The sequence below is a fragment of the Salvelinus sp. IW2-2015 genome, linkage group LG14 (genome assembly GCF_002910315.2).
Source record: "Salvelinus sp. IW2-2015 linkage group LG14, ASM291031v2, whole genome shotgun sequence".
Classification (NCBI taxonomy): domain Eukaryota; kingdom Metazoa; phylum Chordata; class Actinopteri; order Salmoniformes; family Salmonidae; genus Salvelinus; species Salvelinus sp. IW2-2015.
In genome coordinates, this window is record NC_036854.1 from 19,131,591 (window position 1) to 19,153,188 (window position 21,598).

Genomic DNA, 21,598 nt, shown 5'->3' on the forward strand with positions numbered 1-21,598 from the left:
GCACACGACGTTCTACGAAGTTGTGAATTTCTGTKATCACCACTGGGTAGACTAGACTACCCTTATCGCCCCCTCACTCCAGAATTTAATCGATGCATGGACCCCTGGACTTATTGCTCAAATAAAAACATTCCCATGTTACAGTCGTCAATCGTTGTTCAATATGGCCTAAATAAGTATTAAAAGTGGTGTTTTATAGATATCTCCATATCAATATGGCTTTTTATTACATCGATGTAGCATTGTGGTTTGGTGAAATAACTGGTTAGGAAATTCCTTGTTTATTTTTAACAAAATGTTTGATTGCATGCTGAAACTAAAACGTGATAGGAATGCAAATTAAGTTAGGCGAGGACCACACTCCTTGAGAGAAATGAGAATACTCGGTCAGAGGATGCCAAACCACCTTCCTATTAGCCTTCTTAGATTACAAAATTCCTTGTTTTTTTCCCGGTGGAAAATAATCACATTTTACATATTGGATCAAATGGGTTTGCCCTTTTCAGACAGCGCAGGTGTACAACAGAGGGCCAACGGAGGAGTCTCGTGCCTAGGTGTGAGCAGATTATTCAAATAGGGCATTGAATGAGTGAGGGTTGGAGGGTCGAGCGCCAACGCGACACATGCTGCTATACCACAGCAAGACGAGGAGCTAACGTCATTACAACTCTTGTCATCGTCATTCGCTTTACAACGTCTGAAGGCACTCCGGGCAGAACGATACCCATGAACCAGTCCCCAGGCAGCACGCAGACTAAACGACCTGGGTTGCCTGTGGTCCCCTGTCGGTTTTAGGGCACTTTTTTTCACTTAATCTTCTGCTGGGACTGAGAGAGGCTGTTGACGGAAATTGGTTTTGGACGGTCCACAATGCTAAGCGCTGTTAAAATGGAAGGACACGAACATTCAGACTGGAGCGCTTACTACGGAGAGCCCGAGGTGGGTAGAGTTTATATATATATGCATTTTGCTGTCTATACAACTCAATATTATCCTTCAGATAATATTAACTTTGTGATCAAATATTGACTTGAGGCGCCATAGAAATCCTGCCGGATCTCTTCGCTCTCCTGACCAATGTCTAGTGAGGATGGAAAGAACATTTACGAAATATATTACTTGAATCTTTATTATTTAGAAAATCTAATTGAAACTGAAATGTATTTCTTATTATTTAATTGTAGCATATAATTTGCCTTTTGACTATGTATCGAATTAGGCTATTACGGAGCCTACAATGATCCCTTCGCCTCATTAGGCTACATTCGTTGACTAATTGTTCCCCCTTTTCAATCGCTTTCGTTTTGCGAATAAAATAGCGTTCGAATATTCTTTAGGGTGTAGGTCTACATGCACTTCTTCACTGTTTGAACGTAATTGTTTGAAGTTGCAAATTAAGATTGGATATTTGGCCAACTGAAAAAAAACGAATTTCTGTAGGTATAATTATTTCGAGGTGATTTTAATAGGTGTCTACTTTATTCACATTGTTAAAGATGTTATTGACGTTGTGCACTCTTTTCTCTACAGTGCTATACCTCAGTTGGAAACATGACACAACACACCGGGCTGGGAATGAACTCGATGAGCAGCTATATGAGCATGCCTGGAATGACTTCAACCAGCAACATGTCAGGCAGCCCCATGAACATGTCATACGTCAACACGGGTGTGAACCACTCCATGGCCGCGATGTCACCGGGCTCCGGAGCCATGCACAGTATGGGAGCAGGGATGGCGGGCATGAGCACGGCGCTGAACCCGAACATGAGCCCCATAAACACCCAGTCTCCATCGATGAATGCCCTGACCTCCTATAACAATATGAGCGTTATGAGCCCCATGTATGGGAAGTGCTGAATATGAGCCCCATAAGCACCCAGTCTCCATCGATGAATGCCCTGACCTCCTATAGCAATATGAGCGTTATGAGCCCCATGTATGGACAGTCCAACATAAGGTCAAGGGACCCCAAAACATACAGGAGAAGCTATACGCACGCCAAGCCCCCATATTCCTACATTTCTCTCATCACCATGGCRTTACAGCAGTCTACCACAAAGATGCTGACGTTGAATGAGCTATACCAGTGGATCCAGGACCTCTTCCCCTTCTACAGACAGAACCAGCAGCGCTGGCAAAACTCTATCCGCCACTCTCTATCRTTCAACGACTGCTTCCTCAAAGTGCCCAGGTCCCCGGATAAACCAGGCAAAGGATCTTTCTGGACRCTTCACCCGGACTCAGGGAATATGTTTGAGAACGGCTGCTATCTCCGYAGGCAAAAGCGGTTCAGGTGCGAGAAAGACCTCSGCAGGGAYACCGGGAYGAAAAKTTCCGAGGGKGGCRCTAACAGCAGCCCAGAGAGCTGTAACGGTAACGAATCACCTCACCCCACCCCGTCGGTAAAAGACGTCAAGCGGACAGTATCTAACCCGAAACCCCGGCAGCAGGTAATGAGCCCCGCSGAGCACGCGCRCWCTCCTYTCCCYCAGACWCACCATCTTCRGTCTCAYCATCACTCGGTGCTCGTGCACGAAGCGCACCTGAAGCCSGAGCACCACTATTCATTCAARCACCCRTTCTCCATCAACAATCTYATGTCGTCGGAYCAGCAGCAMCARCACKAKAWYYWSSWKKWAAKYWKMMAWSAYKWGATGKWGRASMYRRARMGRTKWSSWWRYKCYYMGKCYSMGMCKKTGMSCWRYYMSTCYARMWKYACMYYKWRYGYRMTWGKTMRTYCWRCSACASKCACAMKRWKRTKRRAKMYRSWYMYTMRGWYMRCYAMSKRYAWCWRMWKRTSWWRTTGAWTRTMKMRWSKATMKAKTTWWRRTTWRKWWMKKAWTWRYWWRWMTWSWWWWMTWYWWMMMTWMTTTMTTTMWTMMWWRYCSTRWRATMMWKWMSYSARWMGYKAMGGAKMGYWRRGMRMRKWWGTRKYWTRKGWMRAWYTTYWMWTGWMARGYSAWMAWWTSKTWRKYWKKKMRRWMRWTTAKWTGAAMMRGWAYSRGTYYSWMTSWRASYKARRMRGYMARYTTKRKWATMSRYAMARSMMRTSTGTYRRKKTWWRYWRTMWMWKMRRSTTKWWYRMTAMMCWWMWAGRTGRTYAWYWMRWWTKWTYWAGRAWMKMWWYATSTWTWTTYAWYTYWRKTTTYWMWMMYCKTTWCTYTKWGSAWWKWTAWYWYMKKASSSRAWWWYMTRAAMYMMKWWWKTGCAWMAMMCWAAKRYTMAWYAAKAWRGWMKAWKWTWWRWWAKYWKWMMKTWMKAYWWAMYSRAYKWYTWAYYRKAWYWAWYAWAKYKWSKAWSAWTYYSWYKAMRAAMGYWTKWYMAWWTATYTCTGTATTTATAGGCCTACACTATTGACCTATATACTATTCAATAAGACAGTATACAAATGCACATTTAGGATAAAGGTTGCAATTTTCGCCAAGAAACGAAACGAAGACCACCACACCCCAAAAATGTAATAGGCTAATAATGCTTTATTCATTGTATTAAACCTAACATAACCACACTATTATTATTATTATTATTATTTATAAAACGCGTTCGGTTAGTCTTTTTTAACATGACATTTTATACAACGAAGGGGCGTTTTCCTCTGCACAATCTGACAATTCCCGAATGATTTCCCGTTGGTCATATGTCACACCCCACCAATCCTTCCTGAACCCCACGGAGCACCAACTATTTCGCAAATGAAGCCTGACATTTAAAAATATATATTTATTGTCACAAATACCAGATAGGTGCAGTGAAATGTGTTGTTTTACAGGGTCAGACATAGTAGTACAGCGCCCCTGGAGCAAATGAGGGTTAAGTGCCTTGCTCAAAGGCACATCGACAGACTTTTCACCTTGTCGGCTTGGGTATTAGAACCAGCGACCTTTGGGTATGGCCCAACGCTCTAACCACCAGGCTACCCGCCACCCTACATTTGTTTCATTATCACTTTTATCGCCTGCAAAATATATAAGTGCACGGGAGGGAGAAAAAACAATGCACAATGAAAGTGACGGTGATTAATTACCCTAATTTTAGTCCCACATGCCTGACCTGTCATGGGGTTACTCTTAAACCACTTAACACGTGACTCACAACAGATCCTAACTGATAAGATGAACCCATGTCATAGCTCCTTCTAAATACATCAACAACTTCGCGATGGGATGGTAGCCCATGCGGCTTTCGCCGAGGGAACGTAAACGTAGGCCATGTTTACATGAAAAAAAAACGACAGCCTAGTAACCTTTAAAACATGTTTTTACTCAACAACAAACTAATATTAAAATGTACCGTGTTTTTGTTATCCTTTACCCCTTTCAAATTATACCAAAAAAAATAAAGAAAGCCCTCTGGTCTATAATCTCTAGAAGGTGACGTCCGAAGGCCTATCCGAACTGTCCGTATGTTGCCACATGTCCTGTCACACTTTAGGCCAACAGTATCCCCTCATATGACCGACTCATAATCAGAAATGATCGGGCACAATACATGGGACAATCATCTGCAAGCAAAACACACGTTTACAATAAACAACTGAAGGTCACATTTGCAATATGTACTAAATATTAGGCTATAGGCCTATTAGTCTTGGTAGATACATTTACACAAACATTTTAATTGTCTCTCTTGCTGATAACAAAAAAAAATCGGTATTATCAGTGTAAAAAATTTTTTTCTTCTCAAAACTAGCAAGGCAGTGACATCTTTGCTTTGTGGCTCAGTAAACAGTGACAGAGTTAGCGTTGAAATAAATGCTGTGATGAATGCAGTCCTCGGAAGCAGTTTGCTGCACTCTTCCAAGATCTCGTCGCTTTTCAATGTCCAGCGGCAACAAACCAATATCCAGAGGTAGGCATGCAATAACACATGTATTTCTCTTGAGCCTTGTCATGCATGGCGTCTTTTTGTAGATTAGTCTTGATATTTTTGTTTTCATGAAATTTAGATTCACCGCCAGATGGTATTTCTTTCTAGTGTTCAATTTAAAATAGTTTTTCTTCGAATAGAAATGAATACCGTAGGCCAATGTTAAATGTGAACATTGTGTAGCCTATGCTATTTTTATATAGGCATAATAATATTGATAAAACACGAAGATAATAATAATATTAGTAATAATGCTTTACTATTATTATTATTATTATTATTATGTGTTATAAATTATTTATTTGTATAGGCGGTGTGTAAAAATGGCCGATGCAAGGGCACGTTCATATTTTGAAGGTGACCCCTCTACTATCTTGGTACGATTTTTCTTTCTAATTTCATCTATAGCAGGAGATGGGATCGGTAGACCTACCTGACAGCGCCTTAATAATAGTGTTTAAATAATTGATTAACTCCGATTCCACTTATAATGCAGGTCTTGGATTAGTCCATTACTACACATTAAATGAGTGTATGCTCAGAATATCGTACTCTGCAATATAGGGCTTCGGTCGTTTTGAAAACGGCCAGAAATGAAACATAACAAGATACAATAGGATGAAAAGGCAATATAAATAGGGGAAATAGCTTATTTAGCATCTTGCTCAACGAACAAAAATCATCCTTTTAGTAGGTTATCTTTAAAAAATATATTTTTAGGAGTATACAATTTATTTTGAAATGTAATCTTAGCCCCATTATACTAGAACAAGTTAGCTTCACGTTGTACCAGGAGCCATATACTTAGCTTTATATATTCAATTATCAACTGGATGGATTCGAACATGGAATTCTGATTGGCTGACAGCCATGGCATATCAGACCATATACCACGGGTATGACAAAACATGTATTTTTACTGCTCTAATTACATTGGTAACCAGTTTATAATAGCAATAAGGCACCTCGGAGGTTTGTGGTATGTGGCCAATATACCACACCCCCTCGTGCCTTATTGCTTAAATATATGGCTCTGATTGTATACAGTATGACACGCATTGATTCCATGGAGGGCACTAGTACCCAACTCATGCCCTCCAGATGAGCCGTTTTGGCTGGACCTGGAACAAGGTGATTTCTGATCAAATGTATACAAGCTGTAATATTGCTTTAGTGTATTGGAGGGTTGGGGCTGTTCACTCCACTCTGGTTTTAGGCCTAAATATCCTTTCAATTGAGATATAGTCCTAATCTCCTATTTTAGACTGGGAGAGAGGCTCGCCCCATAGTATGTTAGAACAGGTTGAAACAAAATATGCTCAAATAACAGACTGACCCACTATAAATGCAAATAATGTAATGTTATTGAATACCAATAAATGTACTAGACACTGTTCCCTAATTTTGAATCTAACATTGCCTGGGGATTACAAATGCGAAAATGGTAGTTTTATTTTGTTTGTGTACTGTATAAACAAGAGGAGTTGTAGATGGAGAGCTCAGGTTTTGGACATCCTCGCTCCATTAGTGTGTGTGAAACCTAACCTGATTCAAATCAGACTGCAAGGGGTGCACAGTGTTCCATCCACATGATAACAATCTGTGGGAGCAATTGGGCCTTTTCTCATTATTGCCAGGGACGCCTCTATCCTTTTGGGGGCCCTAAGGGAGATTTGGTTAGGGGGCCCCTCACCTCGTAGTAAAACATTTTAGTGGCCCCCCTCTTGACGGGTTAAAACATTATCATTTTAGAAAGAATGTCATGCAATTCTACTCATTTTGCCTAAGGGCAGAAATACGTTTCTTTAGCTAATTTCCTGCAGTTCTACCCATTTTGCGATGGGGTGTAGAGAACAATTTACAAGATTAGGTAGCTGGCTAGACAATCTATCAATCTAAAAACTTTTATCTAACAGTGTCTAATTGAGTGACAGTCAGTGACTGACATAACAAGAGACAAACTGCTGATGCATAACCACATTTAGAAATTGCACCTTGTGTATTCTACTATTCTTTTGATCGGGGGCCCCCTATCGGCCCGGGGACCCTAACCAAACGCTTATATCACTTATGCCTGGAACCGGCCCTGATTATGGCATTTCCCTCTCACAGACATCACCGAAAAGGACCAACCTCTGACAGGAGAAGTTGGATAGGGGAAGGTGCTGGTGAAAGCGAAGGGCGAGAATGTGAGAGGAGACTCCACTTGCCTGGGTTGATCTTTTCTGGCGACCTGGTGCGAAATTCCTGCCGTGGGGGAGCCTTTCATAGGCGGTCGCCACAGTGGCGTTGACACTTGGGGATGGAGGGAAGGAGCTCTGTGTCAACACCGTCCCATTGACTGGGCTGAGAGGCCTGCCTGCAGTCTGCACCAACCCTGACCCCCTCACAGGCTCCCCTTCACGTCCTCCTCACGGCTCTCACACTGAGTAAACAGTCAATCAATCTATCAATAAATCCATCCATCTACCCATCATGAGAGGAGGGTGATCTCTGGTCTGCACTGCAAGCAAAGCTGCTGCCTGCGAGTGCTCCTGTCTAGAAGCCCTTGTGCAATAAAAACCTGGGAGCCATATGGATTTGCAAAGTGTGGGAAAACAAATTCCAGCTGGTAGTGCTACACGCTGGTTATTAATGAAGCCACAGGTCATTGCAGTATAGTGACAGTATAATAAAAATATATATTTCTGATATTGAAAGTGCTATAATCAACTGTAAGGATGTGAAACAATCAAACATTTCAAAAGCTACAAGACAAACAATTGATCTGTATTTCCCACTCTATAGTTTTTTGTTTCATTAATTGCATTCATTATCAAGGCATGTACCACACAAATACCCTGTCTAGGTTATGGTGGGTGCTTTAAGTCAGGCATCATTTTCAAAGCCGTGGGATGTGTATTGTGCTTTCTGGCGGAGTGAAAGGCCACCAGCTCCCCGCAGACAACTCCCCTGATGCCCACAGTTTTCCAGAGGTTGTCCATTAAAGGGGTTCTGGGATCCATTTGAATTATCTGCAGATTAAAGGAATGACCCATTGTAATGCCAATGCCCCATAGCACCCAAATCCAGATTTACCTGATGTGATTGGAGCTTGTTTTACCATTAGCAACAGAAAGACCCCCAGAGAAGGTATTGAGGTTGTGACAAGGCTGTCATCAGTGGGAGATTTAGCATGGAGATTCTCCATGTAAAGAGCTATAGTGTTTCCCACTGCAGACAGGATCAGTTTCCCACTTTATGGATGTTCCCACTGGGAAGCCTGCTGAATGGCGTGAGAGAGACCGTGCCAATACACAAAAGAATGAACTGGGCTAGATCTACATTGTAGATTGAAATGCTTAGGGGGACAGAGAGGATATGTTATGTGGGGTCTGCTAAATCTAACTCCAATATCTGAGGCTAAATGTGACAAAGAAGAAATGAAGAGATTTGTGCAATGAGAGTCAAGCCACAGCATGAATGTCAAATGCAGTATCTAACATGTGAATTAATCACAGCTACAGATGTAGAATCTTAATACGAGCCAGTTTTCTACAGCAGGAAAATAATCCTGCACCACCAGGAAATTCTAATTATTATGTGGATTATAATTAATGGACATTTTTTTGTAGGGTTTGCTACATTTTTTGTTACGGCCAATCAAGTCTGACAATTTTAAGTGGAAATTACAAACTTTACAAGCCTTTTTAAACCTTGAATACACTTCTGCTTTGCAGGAAAATTGTCAGCAACAAAACAGTGATCAAATTAAGATCCTACATCTGTATTGGGTATGATAAAGGAAATACGTTAGAGCATAGGCTACATAATCTGGCTGGAGAGACAAGTATCTTACAGCTCTGACCCCAGCCTGTACAAGAGTCAGAGACTACCTGCCTGGGAGAAATGTATGCGTCCCAAATAGCACCTCTTCCCTATATAGTGCACTACTTTTGACATTTGACTACTTTCTAAAGTAGTGCGCTATATAGAGGATAGGGTCCCATTTGGAATGAGCCCTTGTAAGTGCAGTAAAAAGACTGCAGTGAGCGCAGAGAACAGGTTTTGACCTGCCTGGCTGTGAGAATGGTCAGTTAAGGTTGGGTTGTGGTACAGACACTGTGAGTTACTTATTAACAGGACAGGATCGATGGCTTTCTGCAGGTACGTAGGCTATGTCCGCATCCTAAATTGCACCCTATTTCCTATTTAGTGAACTACTTTTGTCCAGGGCCCATAGGGTAGTGCACTATGTATAAGGAATAGGGTGCCATTTGGGACGTAGATACAAAGCAGGGCTATTGGATGCCTAGTTATTCATTAGTCATTATTTTGTAGATAGATTCAGGGAAGCACAAGACAGAATTCCAAACATTTTGAAAGCAATCGAAAGGAAATCAATATCTTTTGTGTGTGGCTTTTCCATGAAGCCGCAACAACTCTTCAACCAAGAAATATTGAGCAAAACATCACACAATCAAAACAATTGTTTGCCTTTGAAACCCATGATGACCGACAGCCACACTCAAATTATCGTTCATACCACAATGGTGGCAACTGTGAAATGAATGCATCATTTTTTAAATCCAAACCTTTGTAAATGTTTCGATACTCTGTGCAGCGGTTGGATGATAGAGGGGAGGAGACATTATTTTCTAATAATCTCTAGGAAACGTTTAACGGCGCTTTTGGTGATAAAGGCGGCGGTGGCCAGCCCCCCCCAGCTTAAAGCAATTAATTCAGCATCCTGACATAAACTCTTGGCTCCTTTGACAGCTTGGAGCTGAAATAAAAATGCTAGTTCTCCTGGGAACAGAGGAAGATGGCAGGCTCCTTTCTCCACTGTTTGCTCAGTGGCCCTGAGAGCAATCTTCCCCAGTCAGAATGAAATGCAAGGACACAAACAATGTGCCGGCAAGAGAATGGGAGACGGCGAATGAACAGTTTGGACTATTTGCTCAGGAGAAGGGCAGCCACAAAGGCAGGCCGATGGCTTTCCCATGAATCAAGCGCGGTGTCTTAAGACTCCTTTTGTTGTGGCCGGTTTGTATCCCCATCGGTCAGATAAGACTACAGATGTCTTATGCCTTTAAAAGCCTTTTCTCTGTAAAACTGTAGCGTCATGTGACCACATCTGTCCAATCTGGCCTGATTCTGCTCCATTTAACTCGATAGCCAATTGTTTTATTGGCAGAGATCAGCCGTGCACGTGCCGTGGTTTAGCATGGGCTATAGTTTGTTTTGGTGGTGCCAAGTGTGGTGAATGATGTTGGATTGCCTATGATCCAGCCTCTCCATGCAGTAGACACGTTACAAACCTTTGATAGTGCTTCAATTAAATTCACGCTATAGTATTTCATCAGTTGCAGAGGTACCTGGCTGTGCTACTATAAATGTGGACCTAAGGGACTTTTCTATAGTGTGTTTAGTAGCCCCCTAGCCACCTTCTCCACCCCACCAAAGCCCCCCAGCCTGGATCACTCTGGGTGGCCAGACCTGGGGGTCTGAAAGGCATACAGATTGGCGCTTAAGCTTTTTTGCCTTAATAAAAAGAGACATTGTACATCCCTTTGAATGACAGCTGTTTCTCTAGACTAGTGTGAACTCCGTTTTTGGGATATGTCTTACGCAAAAAGGTTTAATCAACGTGAATTTCTCTGCATCCTGTCACTTTCTCGAGTCAGTCCAAAAAACGTTCCCCTATGCAGAGTCCCGCCGTAGCTTGTGGTCAGGCTGTATACAACGGTTGATGGTGTGCCATGCCTTCAGTGAGGTTACAGAGGAAAGATTTAAATGGGAAACCCCCCTATATATTTGATTCTATAGCTTCTGTGATGCTTTCTGTGACGTTTGATGTTACAGCATGGTGTGCGTCCTAAATGGGAAAAGTTGTGCACTATTTAGGGAACAGGGTGCAATTTGGGACAACCTCTGTTGGTCCCATTGCTTTCTTGGCTGTTTTAATTAACAGGCAGGAAGGCTTTGTGATAAGGAGTCATTTGAGACGTGTTGACTGACTAACCCGGTATAAAATAGGGTTGTTAGAGTCTTATCTGGTTTTATATATTGTGTTAATGGTAAGCCACATATGACTTGATAGAGTGATCTAGATAGAACGAGTGTCTTATTGGATGTGAAGGATGGATTTATTCAACAACTCTACATCTCTACTTGTTCTATAATAACATAATAAGAATAGTGAGTAATAGAATACAAGACAATCTTAGGAAAGGAAAAAGTCATCATTATTGAGTTAAAATAATTGTTCTGATCATTGCGTACACACCTACAACATAAACTCAGCAAAAAAAGAAACGTCCCTTTTTCAGGACCCTGTCTTTCAAAGATAATTCGTAAAAATCAAAATCCAAACTTCACAGATCTTCATTGTAAAGGGTTTAAACACTGTTTCCCATGCTTGTTCAATGACCCATAAACAATTAATGAACATGCACCTGTGGAACGGTCGTTAAGACACTAACAGCTGACAGACGGTAGGCAATTAAGGTCACAGTTATGAAAACTAAGGACACTAAAGAGGCCTTTCTACTTACTCTGAAAAACACCAAAAGAAAGATGCCCAGGGTCCCTGCTCATCTGCGTGAACGTGCCTTAGGCATGCTGCATGGAGGCATGAGGACTGCAGATGTGGCCAGGGCAATAAATTGCAATGTCTGTACTGTGAGACGCCTAAGACAGCGCTACAGGGAGACAGGTAGGACAGCTGATCATCCTCGCAGTGGCAGACCACGTGTAAAAACATCTGCAGAGGATCGGTACATCCGAACATCACACCTGCGGGACAGGTACAGGATGGCAACAACAACTGCCCGAGTTACACCAGGAACGCACAATCACTCCATCAGTGCTCAGACTGTCCGCAATAGGCTGAGAGAGGATTGACTGAGGGCTTATAGGCCTGTTGTAAGGCAGGTCCTCACCAGACATCACCGGCAACAACGTCGCCTATGGGCACAAACCCACCGTCGCTGGACCAGACAGGACTGGCAAAAAGTGCTCTTCGCTGACGAGTCGCGGTTTTGTCTCACCAGGGGTGATGGTCGGATTCCCTTTTATCGTCGAAGGAATGAGCGTTACACCAAGGCCTGTACTCAGGAGCGGGATCAATTTGGAGGTGGAGGGTCCGTCATGGTCTGGGGTGGTGTGTCACAGCATCATCGGACTGAGCTTGTTGTCATTGCAGGCAATCTCAATGCTGTGCGTTACAGGGAAGACATCCACCTCCCTCATGTGGTACCCTTCCTGCAGACTCATCCTGACATGACCCTCCAGCATGACAATGCCACCAGCCATACTGCTCGTTCTGTGCGTGATTTCCTGCAAGACAGGAATGTCAGTGTTCTGCCATGGCCAGCCAAGAGCCCGGATCTCAATCCCATTGAGCACGTCTGTGACCTGTTGGATCGAAGGGTGAGGGTTAGGGCCATTCCCCCCAGAAATGTCCGTGAACTTGCAGGTGCCTTGGTGGAAGAGTGGGGTAACATCTCACAGCAAGAACAGGTAAATCTGGTGCAGTCCATGAGGAGGAGATGCACTGCAATACTTAATGCAGCTGGTGGCCACACCAGATCCTGACTGTTACTTTTGATTTTGACCCCCCCCCCCTTTGTTCAGGGACACATTATTCCATTTATGTTAGTCACATGTCTGTGGGACTTGTTCAGTTTATGTCTCAGTTGTTGAATCTTGTTATGTTCCTACAAATATTTACACGTGTTAAGTTTGCTGAAAATAAACGCAGTTGACAGTGAGAGGACGTTTCTTTTTTTGCTGAGTTGAATTATTTAACCCTCTAATATGATGTTATAAAGTGATTAAATATCACATCTAGACCAGAATGAGAGATCCCATGTCACGTAGTCCTAGAGTACATTGGTATGACGACATGTTTTGAAGTCCCATTAATCATTCCGGGTGGGGTGAGTGCCACTGGTGCAACCCGTGGTTTAGGGAGATACACATAGGTAGGCCTATACATTCTCTCTGTTAGTGAGTGGGCTAGGCTACTGGCTTGTGCAGGACTCCGGCTACATGCCTCCCTGGTGCTAAAACATAGCCCTGTTCACAGGATCTCACCACTCATTCACAGTCCTAGGCGGCGTCCCAAATTGCACTATGTAGTGCACGGCTTTTGCCCTAGCCCTGGTGAAAATTAGTGCACTACATAGGGAACGGGGTGCCATTTGGGACACATCCCTGTTCACAGTCCTCATCTGCCATGAAATGAAATGATTTGGGCCGTGCTCAAGACCGTTCACAGAGAATCCTTGTCGAGAATGATAGTGACAAATGACTTGATTACAACCCAAAGCATGTTTTTTTTTAATGTAGGCCTACCAGGACTTACCAGTCATCTACAACATGACACTGAATCTACGGAGTCATGGTATCTTTTCCTTATATTACAGACATAGGACTGAAAAGGACATTTCCAATCACAAACCCACAGTAATTCACTGATATGGCTCTTCCACTGTTGAGTTGTGGGTGTGAGGTCTCTGTTAACAGGCTTTCTAGCACAATGTCTTGGGTGTGAGGGGCAGATGAGTCAAACATTCCTTCCTGGGCTATTCTGCATGGAGGTTTCCACCTTAGGACTGACTAATGACCATCCAACCTCAATATCAGCTTGCAAACAAGGGGGGRGGGGGGGGGGGGGGGGAGGCACGCCAAACAAAAGGATGCAATGCTTTCTAAGGAGGCAAAATACCACATTGCATTGTTCTTTATCTGAGCCTCAAGTCTTTGTGAATGGTATTGCGAGGTGTACTCTCTGATGATATTAAGAGAGACGGGCCGGGCTTATGGAAGATTTAACACCAGGCCCTAAGAAGCTCAAGCTCTCCTTTTCTCCCCAAAGCAGGTTTCTTCCCAGTCCACCCAGGAGGGCTGATGCAGTCTGAGCCAATTCCAGAGAAAGAGAAGATGGAGAAAGAAATAGAGAATGAGAAAAAGAGAGAGAGAGAAATGCAGACCACTGAGTATAGAAGAAGCCTGTAGGCGATGTCTTACTTGCCCACGAGGTAATGACCCTTCAGTGGCACCAGCAAGGTATGTGGCAAATGTTAAACGAGACATTCACATCCATCTTACCTAATCCTCCTACACAAAGATCTTTGTTTGAGCCATACAGTCATTAGGGTACTATTTTTTAACTTAACACACTCACCTGAGATGCCGCTCAATAGGATTGATGGGTCCCCTTTGATTTGTGTTTTACACCTTTGTTCATGGATTATGGGCTTTCTGCAGTAAAGCTATGCTCATTATTGCACAGTTGAGTTTGTTAGCTGCCTGAAAACACTGGTGTTACTGCTGAAAACACTGGTGTTACTGCTGAAAACACTGGTGTTACTGCTGAAAAGCAGCATTAGTTAATGGAGGCTGAAAAAGGCCAATAGGTAATACGATTCATTTTAGGACTGTCTCACTTGTAAATGGTCTGAATTTGAGTGGCTCCACTTTTTTATTTTACTATTAAAAAAGTGAACTGTCATTGTCACAGTGGCCCTAGAGCCAGGCCTCTATGCTAATAAAAGTAAGGGAGGTCCCGGTCCACTCTAAAGCTCATAAATGTGACTGATAAAGTACTGCAGATACTGTATATGGGTGAGTGTCCTCTGTGGAGACAACACAAGATGCTGACATGCGGGAAGCATAGGTTTAAAAGGTCCACTGTAGCCATTTTTATCTCAATATCAAATCATTTCTGCATAACAATGAAGGACCTTACTGTGATTGTTTTCAATTAAAATAGTGCAAAAGAAACAAAAAAATAGCTTAGCAAAGCGCTATTTCTCAAGCAAGAATTTAGCTAGGACTGTCTAGGAGTGGTCAGAGTTGCGAGGGAACACTGAAATGTCACCAGGCAGGCCAAAACTCCATCCCACCAAAACAGGCAGAAATTTCAAACAGCTCCTACACTAAAAGGACATTAACATAATTTTCACAAATTCCCAGTATTATTTCAACCTCATAGTGTGGAAATATATATGAAACACAAGAAAAAAATCATGTTGACTGCACTGGACCTTTAAGGAAGCCTGACAACATTTACTGCCCACGGAAACTTTATTTACCAGCACAAACAGTGTAACGGTTGTTGTCGGTGGAAGGAGAGGACCAAAGCGCAGTGTGGTTAGTGTTCATCTTATTTAATAAATCCAAAACTGAACACTTCAAATACAAAACAACAAAGTGAAAACCGAAACAGTTCTGTCTGGTGCAGACACACAAAGACTGAAAACAACCACCCACAAAACCCAACAGAAAACAGGCTACCTAAATATGGTTCCCAATCAGGGACAACGATTGACAGCTGCCTCTGATTGAGAACCATATCAGGCCAAACACAGAAAACCAACACAGAAATAGAAAACATAGATTACCCACCCAACTCACGCCCTGACCAACAAAAACAAAAGACAAAACAAAGGAACTAAGGTCAGAACGTGACAAGCAGTAGCTTCATGTAAAACATGAATGGCCAGGTGCTCTTTGATAAGAGAGGGATGGTGTGCTCTCATAAACATTCAAGACCTATAAACTAAACCAGACAGGTGTTTTCCTGTCTGTGTCAACATGGCTTCTCCATCACTTACTAAAACTGATACTAACCAGCTAGTAAGCGTCCTATGAGTTGTAATATCTATGGCTGCCATATTGCAACCTTGTACATGGCAAGTGTTAATGAAAATACATATAAAACACAGCAAAATCAAGTTTTTGACTGCACTGGGCCTTTAAGGCAGCATGACAACATTTACTGCCCACAGAGACTTTATTTACCTGCACAAACAGTAATTTAATGTAAAACACGAATGGCCAGGTGCACTTTGATAAGAGAGGGATGGTGTGCTCTCATAAACATCCAAGACCTATAAACTAAACCAGACAGGTGTTTTCCTGTCTGTGTCAACACGGCTTCTCCATCACTTACTAAAACTGATACTAACCAGCTAGTAAACGTCTTATGAGTTATAGTATCTATGGCTGCCATATTGCAACCTTGTGCACGACAACTGTTAATGGAAGTTCATAAAATCAGCTCAGTCAAAGTTACACATGAAGAAGTTGGAAGCATTTTTCAGAAAGAGCGAGAGAGAAATCTATCCATTAACAAAGTGTTCATTGTTCAGCCTAAGTATTGTCTCCAAATAGTTTAATCCAATCTGTGGAGGGGTGGTAGGGTTATGGGAAAATAATAAAGAAGAAAAATATGTATTTTTTTAATGGAAATTATGTAGACAATTACATTGATAGAAGGCCCAGTGTATCTGCAATATTAAAGATGATCTACCCCCCCTCCCCCCCGTTACATTTCCATATTAAATAGTTTTATGTTTCACCGTGGCTATAACTTGAAGCTGAAAGGAAAACAGTAGAGACTCACTTCCCATAAAGAGACAAAACTTGACTAAACACATTACTTTTCTCAGTTGTTCCATCATGAATCTATAAAGCCTCTCCATACTCCCTCAGTATTAATCTACGGTGCTCATACTGTCATGGTACTCTGTCCTAAACCCCTTGGGGGCAGGCCACTCAGATCACTGTGGTAAATGATTGACCTGACACTCCCACCCACTAGAGTCCTCCTGTGTTTGGGTCTCTCTATTGACTCAGTGGAGTTTCACCATGTTTTAAACCTCTCCCTGTCCTCTCTTCAAGTTCCACAACATACCACTAAAACGGCTCTGCTGGGAAAACATAAATAAACAAACGTTACGAGTGGGCCGGGACATAAGAAAGGATGATTGGCTGCCACAGCGACAAAGACTGAGAATGAGGGTCTTGGTGTGGACTCTCATCTGAGGATGAATGGAGGTCTTTTTCTGAGAGCTTAATTTCCCCCATCCAATAAAAGCACTTGACAACGAGGAAATGAGCATCAGAGTTCTCATTCAGAGCATGAATTAAGACAGAAACACGAGGGCCCCATTTAATTAACACACAGTGTAGAATGAATGAACTATCACCTATTTCAGTCATGGTTCATACATTAAGTGAAAGGCTGGACCAAATATGACTACGTCCCAAATAGCACCCTTTTTCCTATATAGGGCACTAATTTTAACCATGGTCGGTGGTCAAAAGTAGTGCACTATATAGGGAATAGGGCCCCATTTGGGACTCAGGCTAAGATAGTCATTGTAAATTGCCTGACCTTTATGAAACTATAGTAATATGTTAATATTCCTGGGCCAGCAGAACCAATTCTACCTGATTGGTTAATATCTATTGTCTTACAGGTTTGTGTGCTGATCTGGCTGCAGTGTGGAGGAGGTTGTAAACAGACAAGAGTTCAGACTAGCGGAAACTCTCAACGCTGGCCCTGGATTCACCCTGCATCTGTGGTACATTTAAACAGTGTTATCAACCCCAACACTGAAACGGTCCATGCTTACTGCGCCATGAATGTCCTTCTCCACGAGTAACAATTCAAGGAAACATGTGAAGGCGGGAATATTAACTGCGTTGCTTGGATATGACTACATATTAGTCCTAAAGCTAATATGAAATATCAGCACTCTCGTCAGAGAGGTTGAATGGGACAAAGCTAAATGAAAGGTGTCCATTAATCATTAATTGTGCTAAAAGCCTGGCCCTTTGTATTCCCTTGGTGCCTGGGTTATCTGGCTGCCATGTGACATGCCGAGGCCTTTTCCTAGTAGATTGGGGAAAGCCAGTGAGCAAACACAGGTGTTTTGGAGTCAGTGGCGCTCACTGTCAAGGACAACCGCAAACACGAGCAGTAATGCCTGATCCAGTGAGACACAGTGTTTGCCTGCTGCTTCCTGGTGATCCAAAATTTCATGTCCAACCGTATCTCCCGACTGCCCCCCCCACATTCGTAACTATCCACACTGTGCATTCGAATGAAGGAATGAAAAAAAAGAGAAAAGAGAAATTGGAAAAGAGCAGGGGAACAGGCACAGGTATTCTGAGCCTTTTGAAATGGGAGGTCTGGTTGAACAAACGATGGGGGTGAGCAAACTCATTTGTGGTGTAAAAGCCCTCACTTTGGAAAACAAAACAAATTTATTCTTCTCAAGTGGGGCTATATCCATGACCCCTTGTGGCAAATTAAGGAAGCAGTCCAGCATTCTAGTCACCAGAGCCACCCACATGGTTTGGAAGGCTGGATAGGTAACACAAACATTGTTCACAGGTCAATACACATACATAAACGCTGTCTTCAGCAAGTATTCACACCACTTGACTTTTTCCACATTTTGTTGTGTTACAGCCTGAATTTAAAAATGATTCCATTTAGATTTTTTTTGTTACTGGCCTACTCACAGTACCCCATAATGTCAAAGTGGAATTATGTTATATTTTACAAATGAAAAGCTGAAATGTCTTGAGTCAAGGAGTATTCGAACCCTTTATTATGACAAGCCTAAATAACTTCAGGAGTAAAAATGTGCTTAACAAGTCACAGAAGTTTCATGGACTCACTCTGTGTGCAATAATAGTGTTTGACGTGATTTTTGAATGACTACCTCATCTCTGTACCCCACACATACAATTATCTGTAAGGTCCCTCAGTTGAGCAGGGAATTTCAAACACAGATTCAACCACAAAGAACAGGGAGGTGTTCCAATGCCTCGCAACGAAGGGCACCTATTGGTAAATGTGTAAAAATGTAAAAAGCAGACATCGAATATCCCTTTGAGCATGGAGAAGTTATTAATTACACTTGGTGTATCAATACACCCACTCACTACGAGGATGCCGCCGTCTTTCCTGCCGGAGAGGGAGGAAATAGCTCAGGGGATTCACCATGAGGTCAACGGTGACTTTAAAACAGTTACAGAGTTTAATAGCTGTGATAGGAGAACACAGAGGATGGATAAACAACATTGTAGTTACTCCACAATACTAAGCTATTTGACAGAGTGAAAAGAAGGATTTTATTTTTTATTTATTTTTTATTTAACCTTTATTTACATATTCTAAACCATGCATCCTGTTAAAAAGGCACTAAAGTAATACTGCAAAAAATGTGGCAAAGCAATTCATTTTTTGTCCTGAATACAAAGTGTTATGTTTGGAGCAAATACAACACATTACTGAGTACCAATCTCCATATTTTCAAGCATAGTGGTGGCTGCATCATGTTATGGGTATGCTTGTAATCCTTAAGGACTGGGGAGTTAATTTTTTTTTTTTAAGAAACGGAATGGAGCTAAGGAGAGGCAAAATCTTATAGGAAAACCTGGTTCAGGCTGCTTTCCACTAGACGATAACCTGAAACACGAGGCAAAATATACACTGGAGTTGCTTACCAAGAAGACAGTGAAAGTTCCTGAGTGGCAGAATAACAGTTTTGACTAAAATCTGCTTGAAAATCTATTGCAAAACCTGAAAATGGTTGTCTATCAATGATCAACAACCAATTTGACAGGGCTTGAAGAATTTTGAAAATAATAATGTTGCTCAATCCAGGTGTGGGAAGCTCTTAGAGACTGACAACTGTAATCGCTGATAAAGGTGCTTCTACAAAGTATTGACTCAGCGGTGTGAATTCTTATGTAAATGAGATATTTCTGTATTTTATTTTCAATACATTTGCTGAAATTTCTCAAAACAAGTTTTCCCTTTGTCATTATGGGGTATTGTGTATAGATGGGTAGGAAAAACAAATATTTAATCCATTTTGAATTCAGGCTGTAACACAACAAAATGTGCAATAAGTTTAGGGGTATGAAGGTATAGGATCTTAATTTGAGCCAGTTTGCTACAGCAGGAAAATAATCCTGTAACAACAGGAAATGTGAATTATTATGTGGATTATAATTAATGGACATTTTGGTAAGGTTGATGTATTTTTCAAAAGTGAAAATGAAGTCTGAAATTTCAAAGTGGAAATTACAAACTTCAGAAGCCTTTTTAACCTTCAAATACATGACATGTTTTTAAATGTCCTGTAACCGGGTGATCAAATTAAGATCCTACATCTATAGCATGCCACACTTGCCTCACATCTGATTTTTATTATTTATTTTGGATATTAGATTTATTTACACTTCAAAATGTAACTCTGCATTTACAGCAGAGACTGCAAGTTATTTGAAATCAGCCCAAACAGATATACTATTTGACTAAAACCTAAGAATTTCAAACCTTCCTTACATTTGTATATGATCACGTGTCTCTCTATTATGCGAGGAAATACTTGGGAACAGATTTCCCAAATTAAAATCACTTGGAGCTGATTTCCTGGTGTTTTTACAGTTTTTTATGTCCAACAATGAAAATTCAACAACAAAAAACATTAGATTTTTTTGCTCAGAAAACTTGGGCGGGCCAAATACAGGCAACAGTGATTTACAGAGTGGTTCTACCAGTGGTGTTTAACACGTAAAATCTTTGCCTGTCTGGCACACGTCAGACTAACTACCTGTTTTTGTTCAAATATTTATATGTTTGTACTTCATCCATCCGGATTCAAAAAGATGATAAAGGTGTTTGAAGCAAACAGACAAAACCAACAGAAGAGAGGGTGTAAAGTTGTAAAGTAAGGGAAAAGAGGAAATGAGCATGGCTACTGGGAATCTCACGGCCCGGCAAGAATGAGGACACAATATAAATTATAATCCGCACTCACTATTACCTCACTCATGAAGGGAGAAATTACCCAACACCTAGAAAAGAAGCAAGACTGTAGATATTATCTATCACATATTAAATAGTTTTTGTACAAATGTGAGAAATTTGTATTTCTGACAACTATAATTTTTAAAGAAGAGAAATAGCAATTGTGAGAACAATACATAAAAAAGGCACATTTGGTCACTCGAAAAATAAATGAGAAAACATTAGTCATTTTCCAATTATATATACAGTTGAAGTCAGAAGTTTACGTACACCATAGCCAAATACATTTAAACTCGGTTTTTCACAATTCCTGACATTTAATCCTAGTAAAACTTCCCTGTTTTAGGTCAGTTAGGATCACCACTTCATTTTAAGAATGTGAAATGTCAGAATAATAGTAGAGAATGATTTATTTCAGCTTTTATTTCTTTCATCACATTCCCAGTGGGTCAGAAGTTTACATACACTCAATTAGTATTTGGTAGCATTGCCTTTAAATTGTTTAATTTGGGTCAAATGTTTTGGGTAGCCTTCCACAAGCTTCCCACAATATGTTGGGTGAATTTTGGTCCATTACTCCTGACAGAGCTGGTGTAACTGAGTCAGGTTCGTAGGCCTCCTTGCTCGCACACGCCTTTTCAGTTCTGCCCACAAATTGTCTATAGGATTGAGGTCAGGGCTTTGGGATGGCCACTCCAATACCTTGACTTTGTTGTCCTTAAGCCATTTTGCCACAACTTTGGAAGTATGCTTGGGGTCATTGGAAGACCCATTTGCGACCAAGCTTTAACTTCCTGACTGATGTCTTGAGATGTTGCTTCAATATATCCACATAATTTCCCCCCCTCATGATGCCATCTATTTTGTGAAGTGCACCAGTCCCTCCTGCAGCAAAGCACTCCCACAACATGATGCTGCCACCCCCGTGCTTCACGGTTGGGATGGTGTTCTTCGGCTTGCAAGCCTCCCCCTTTTTCCTTCAATCATAACAATGGTCATTATGGTCAAACAGTTCTATTTTTGTTTCATCAGACCAGAGGACATTTCTCCAAAAAGTACAATCTTTGTCCCCATGTGCAGTTGCAAACTGTAGTGTGGCTTTTTATGGTGGTTTTGGAGCAG

The 21,598-nt window shown here is 41.7% G+C and overlaps 1 protein-coding gene and 1 long non-coding RNA gene across 2 annotated transcripts; both read left to right on the forward strand.

Annotated features, from left to right (window-relative positions):
• The first annotated feature begins 368 nt into the window (after positions 1-368).
• Positions 369-4,457, forward strand: LOC111972955 (forkhead box protein A2). Its single transcript, XM_070446771.1, has 4 exons — positions 369-939; positions 1,531-1,787; positions 1,868-2,631; positions 4,435-4,457. The coding sequence occupies exons 1-4, from the start codon at positions 871-873 to the stop codon at positions 4,455-4,457; spliced, it is 1,113 nt and encodes a 370-aa protein (XP_070302872.1). The 5' UTR covers positions 369-870.
• A 256-nt stretch (positions 4,458-4,713) lies between these two features.
• On the forward strand, positions 4,714-20,131 carry LOC111972627 (uncharacterized). The gene is made up of 3 exons (XR_002878494.2): positions 4,714-4,851; positions 13,736-13,923; positions 17,124-20,131. It is a non-coding gene; the product is annotated as an uncharacterized lncRNA (long non-coding RNA).
• The last annotated feature ends 1,467 nt before the right edge of the window (positions 20,132-21,598 follow it).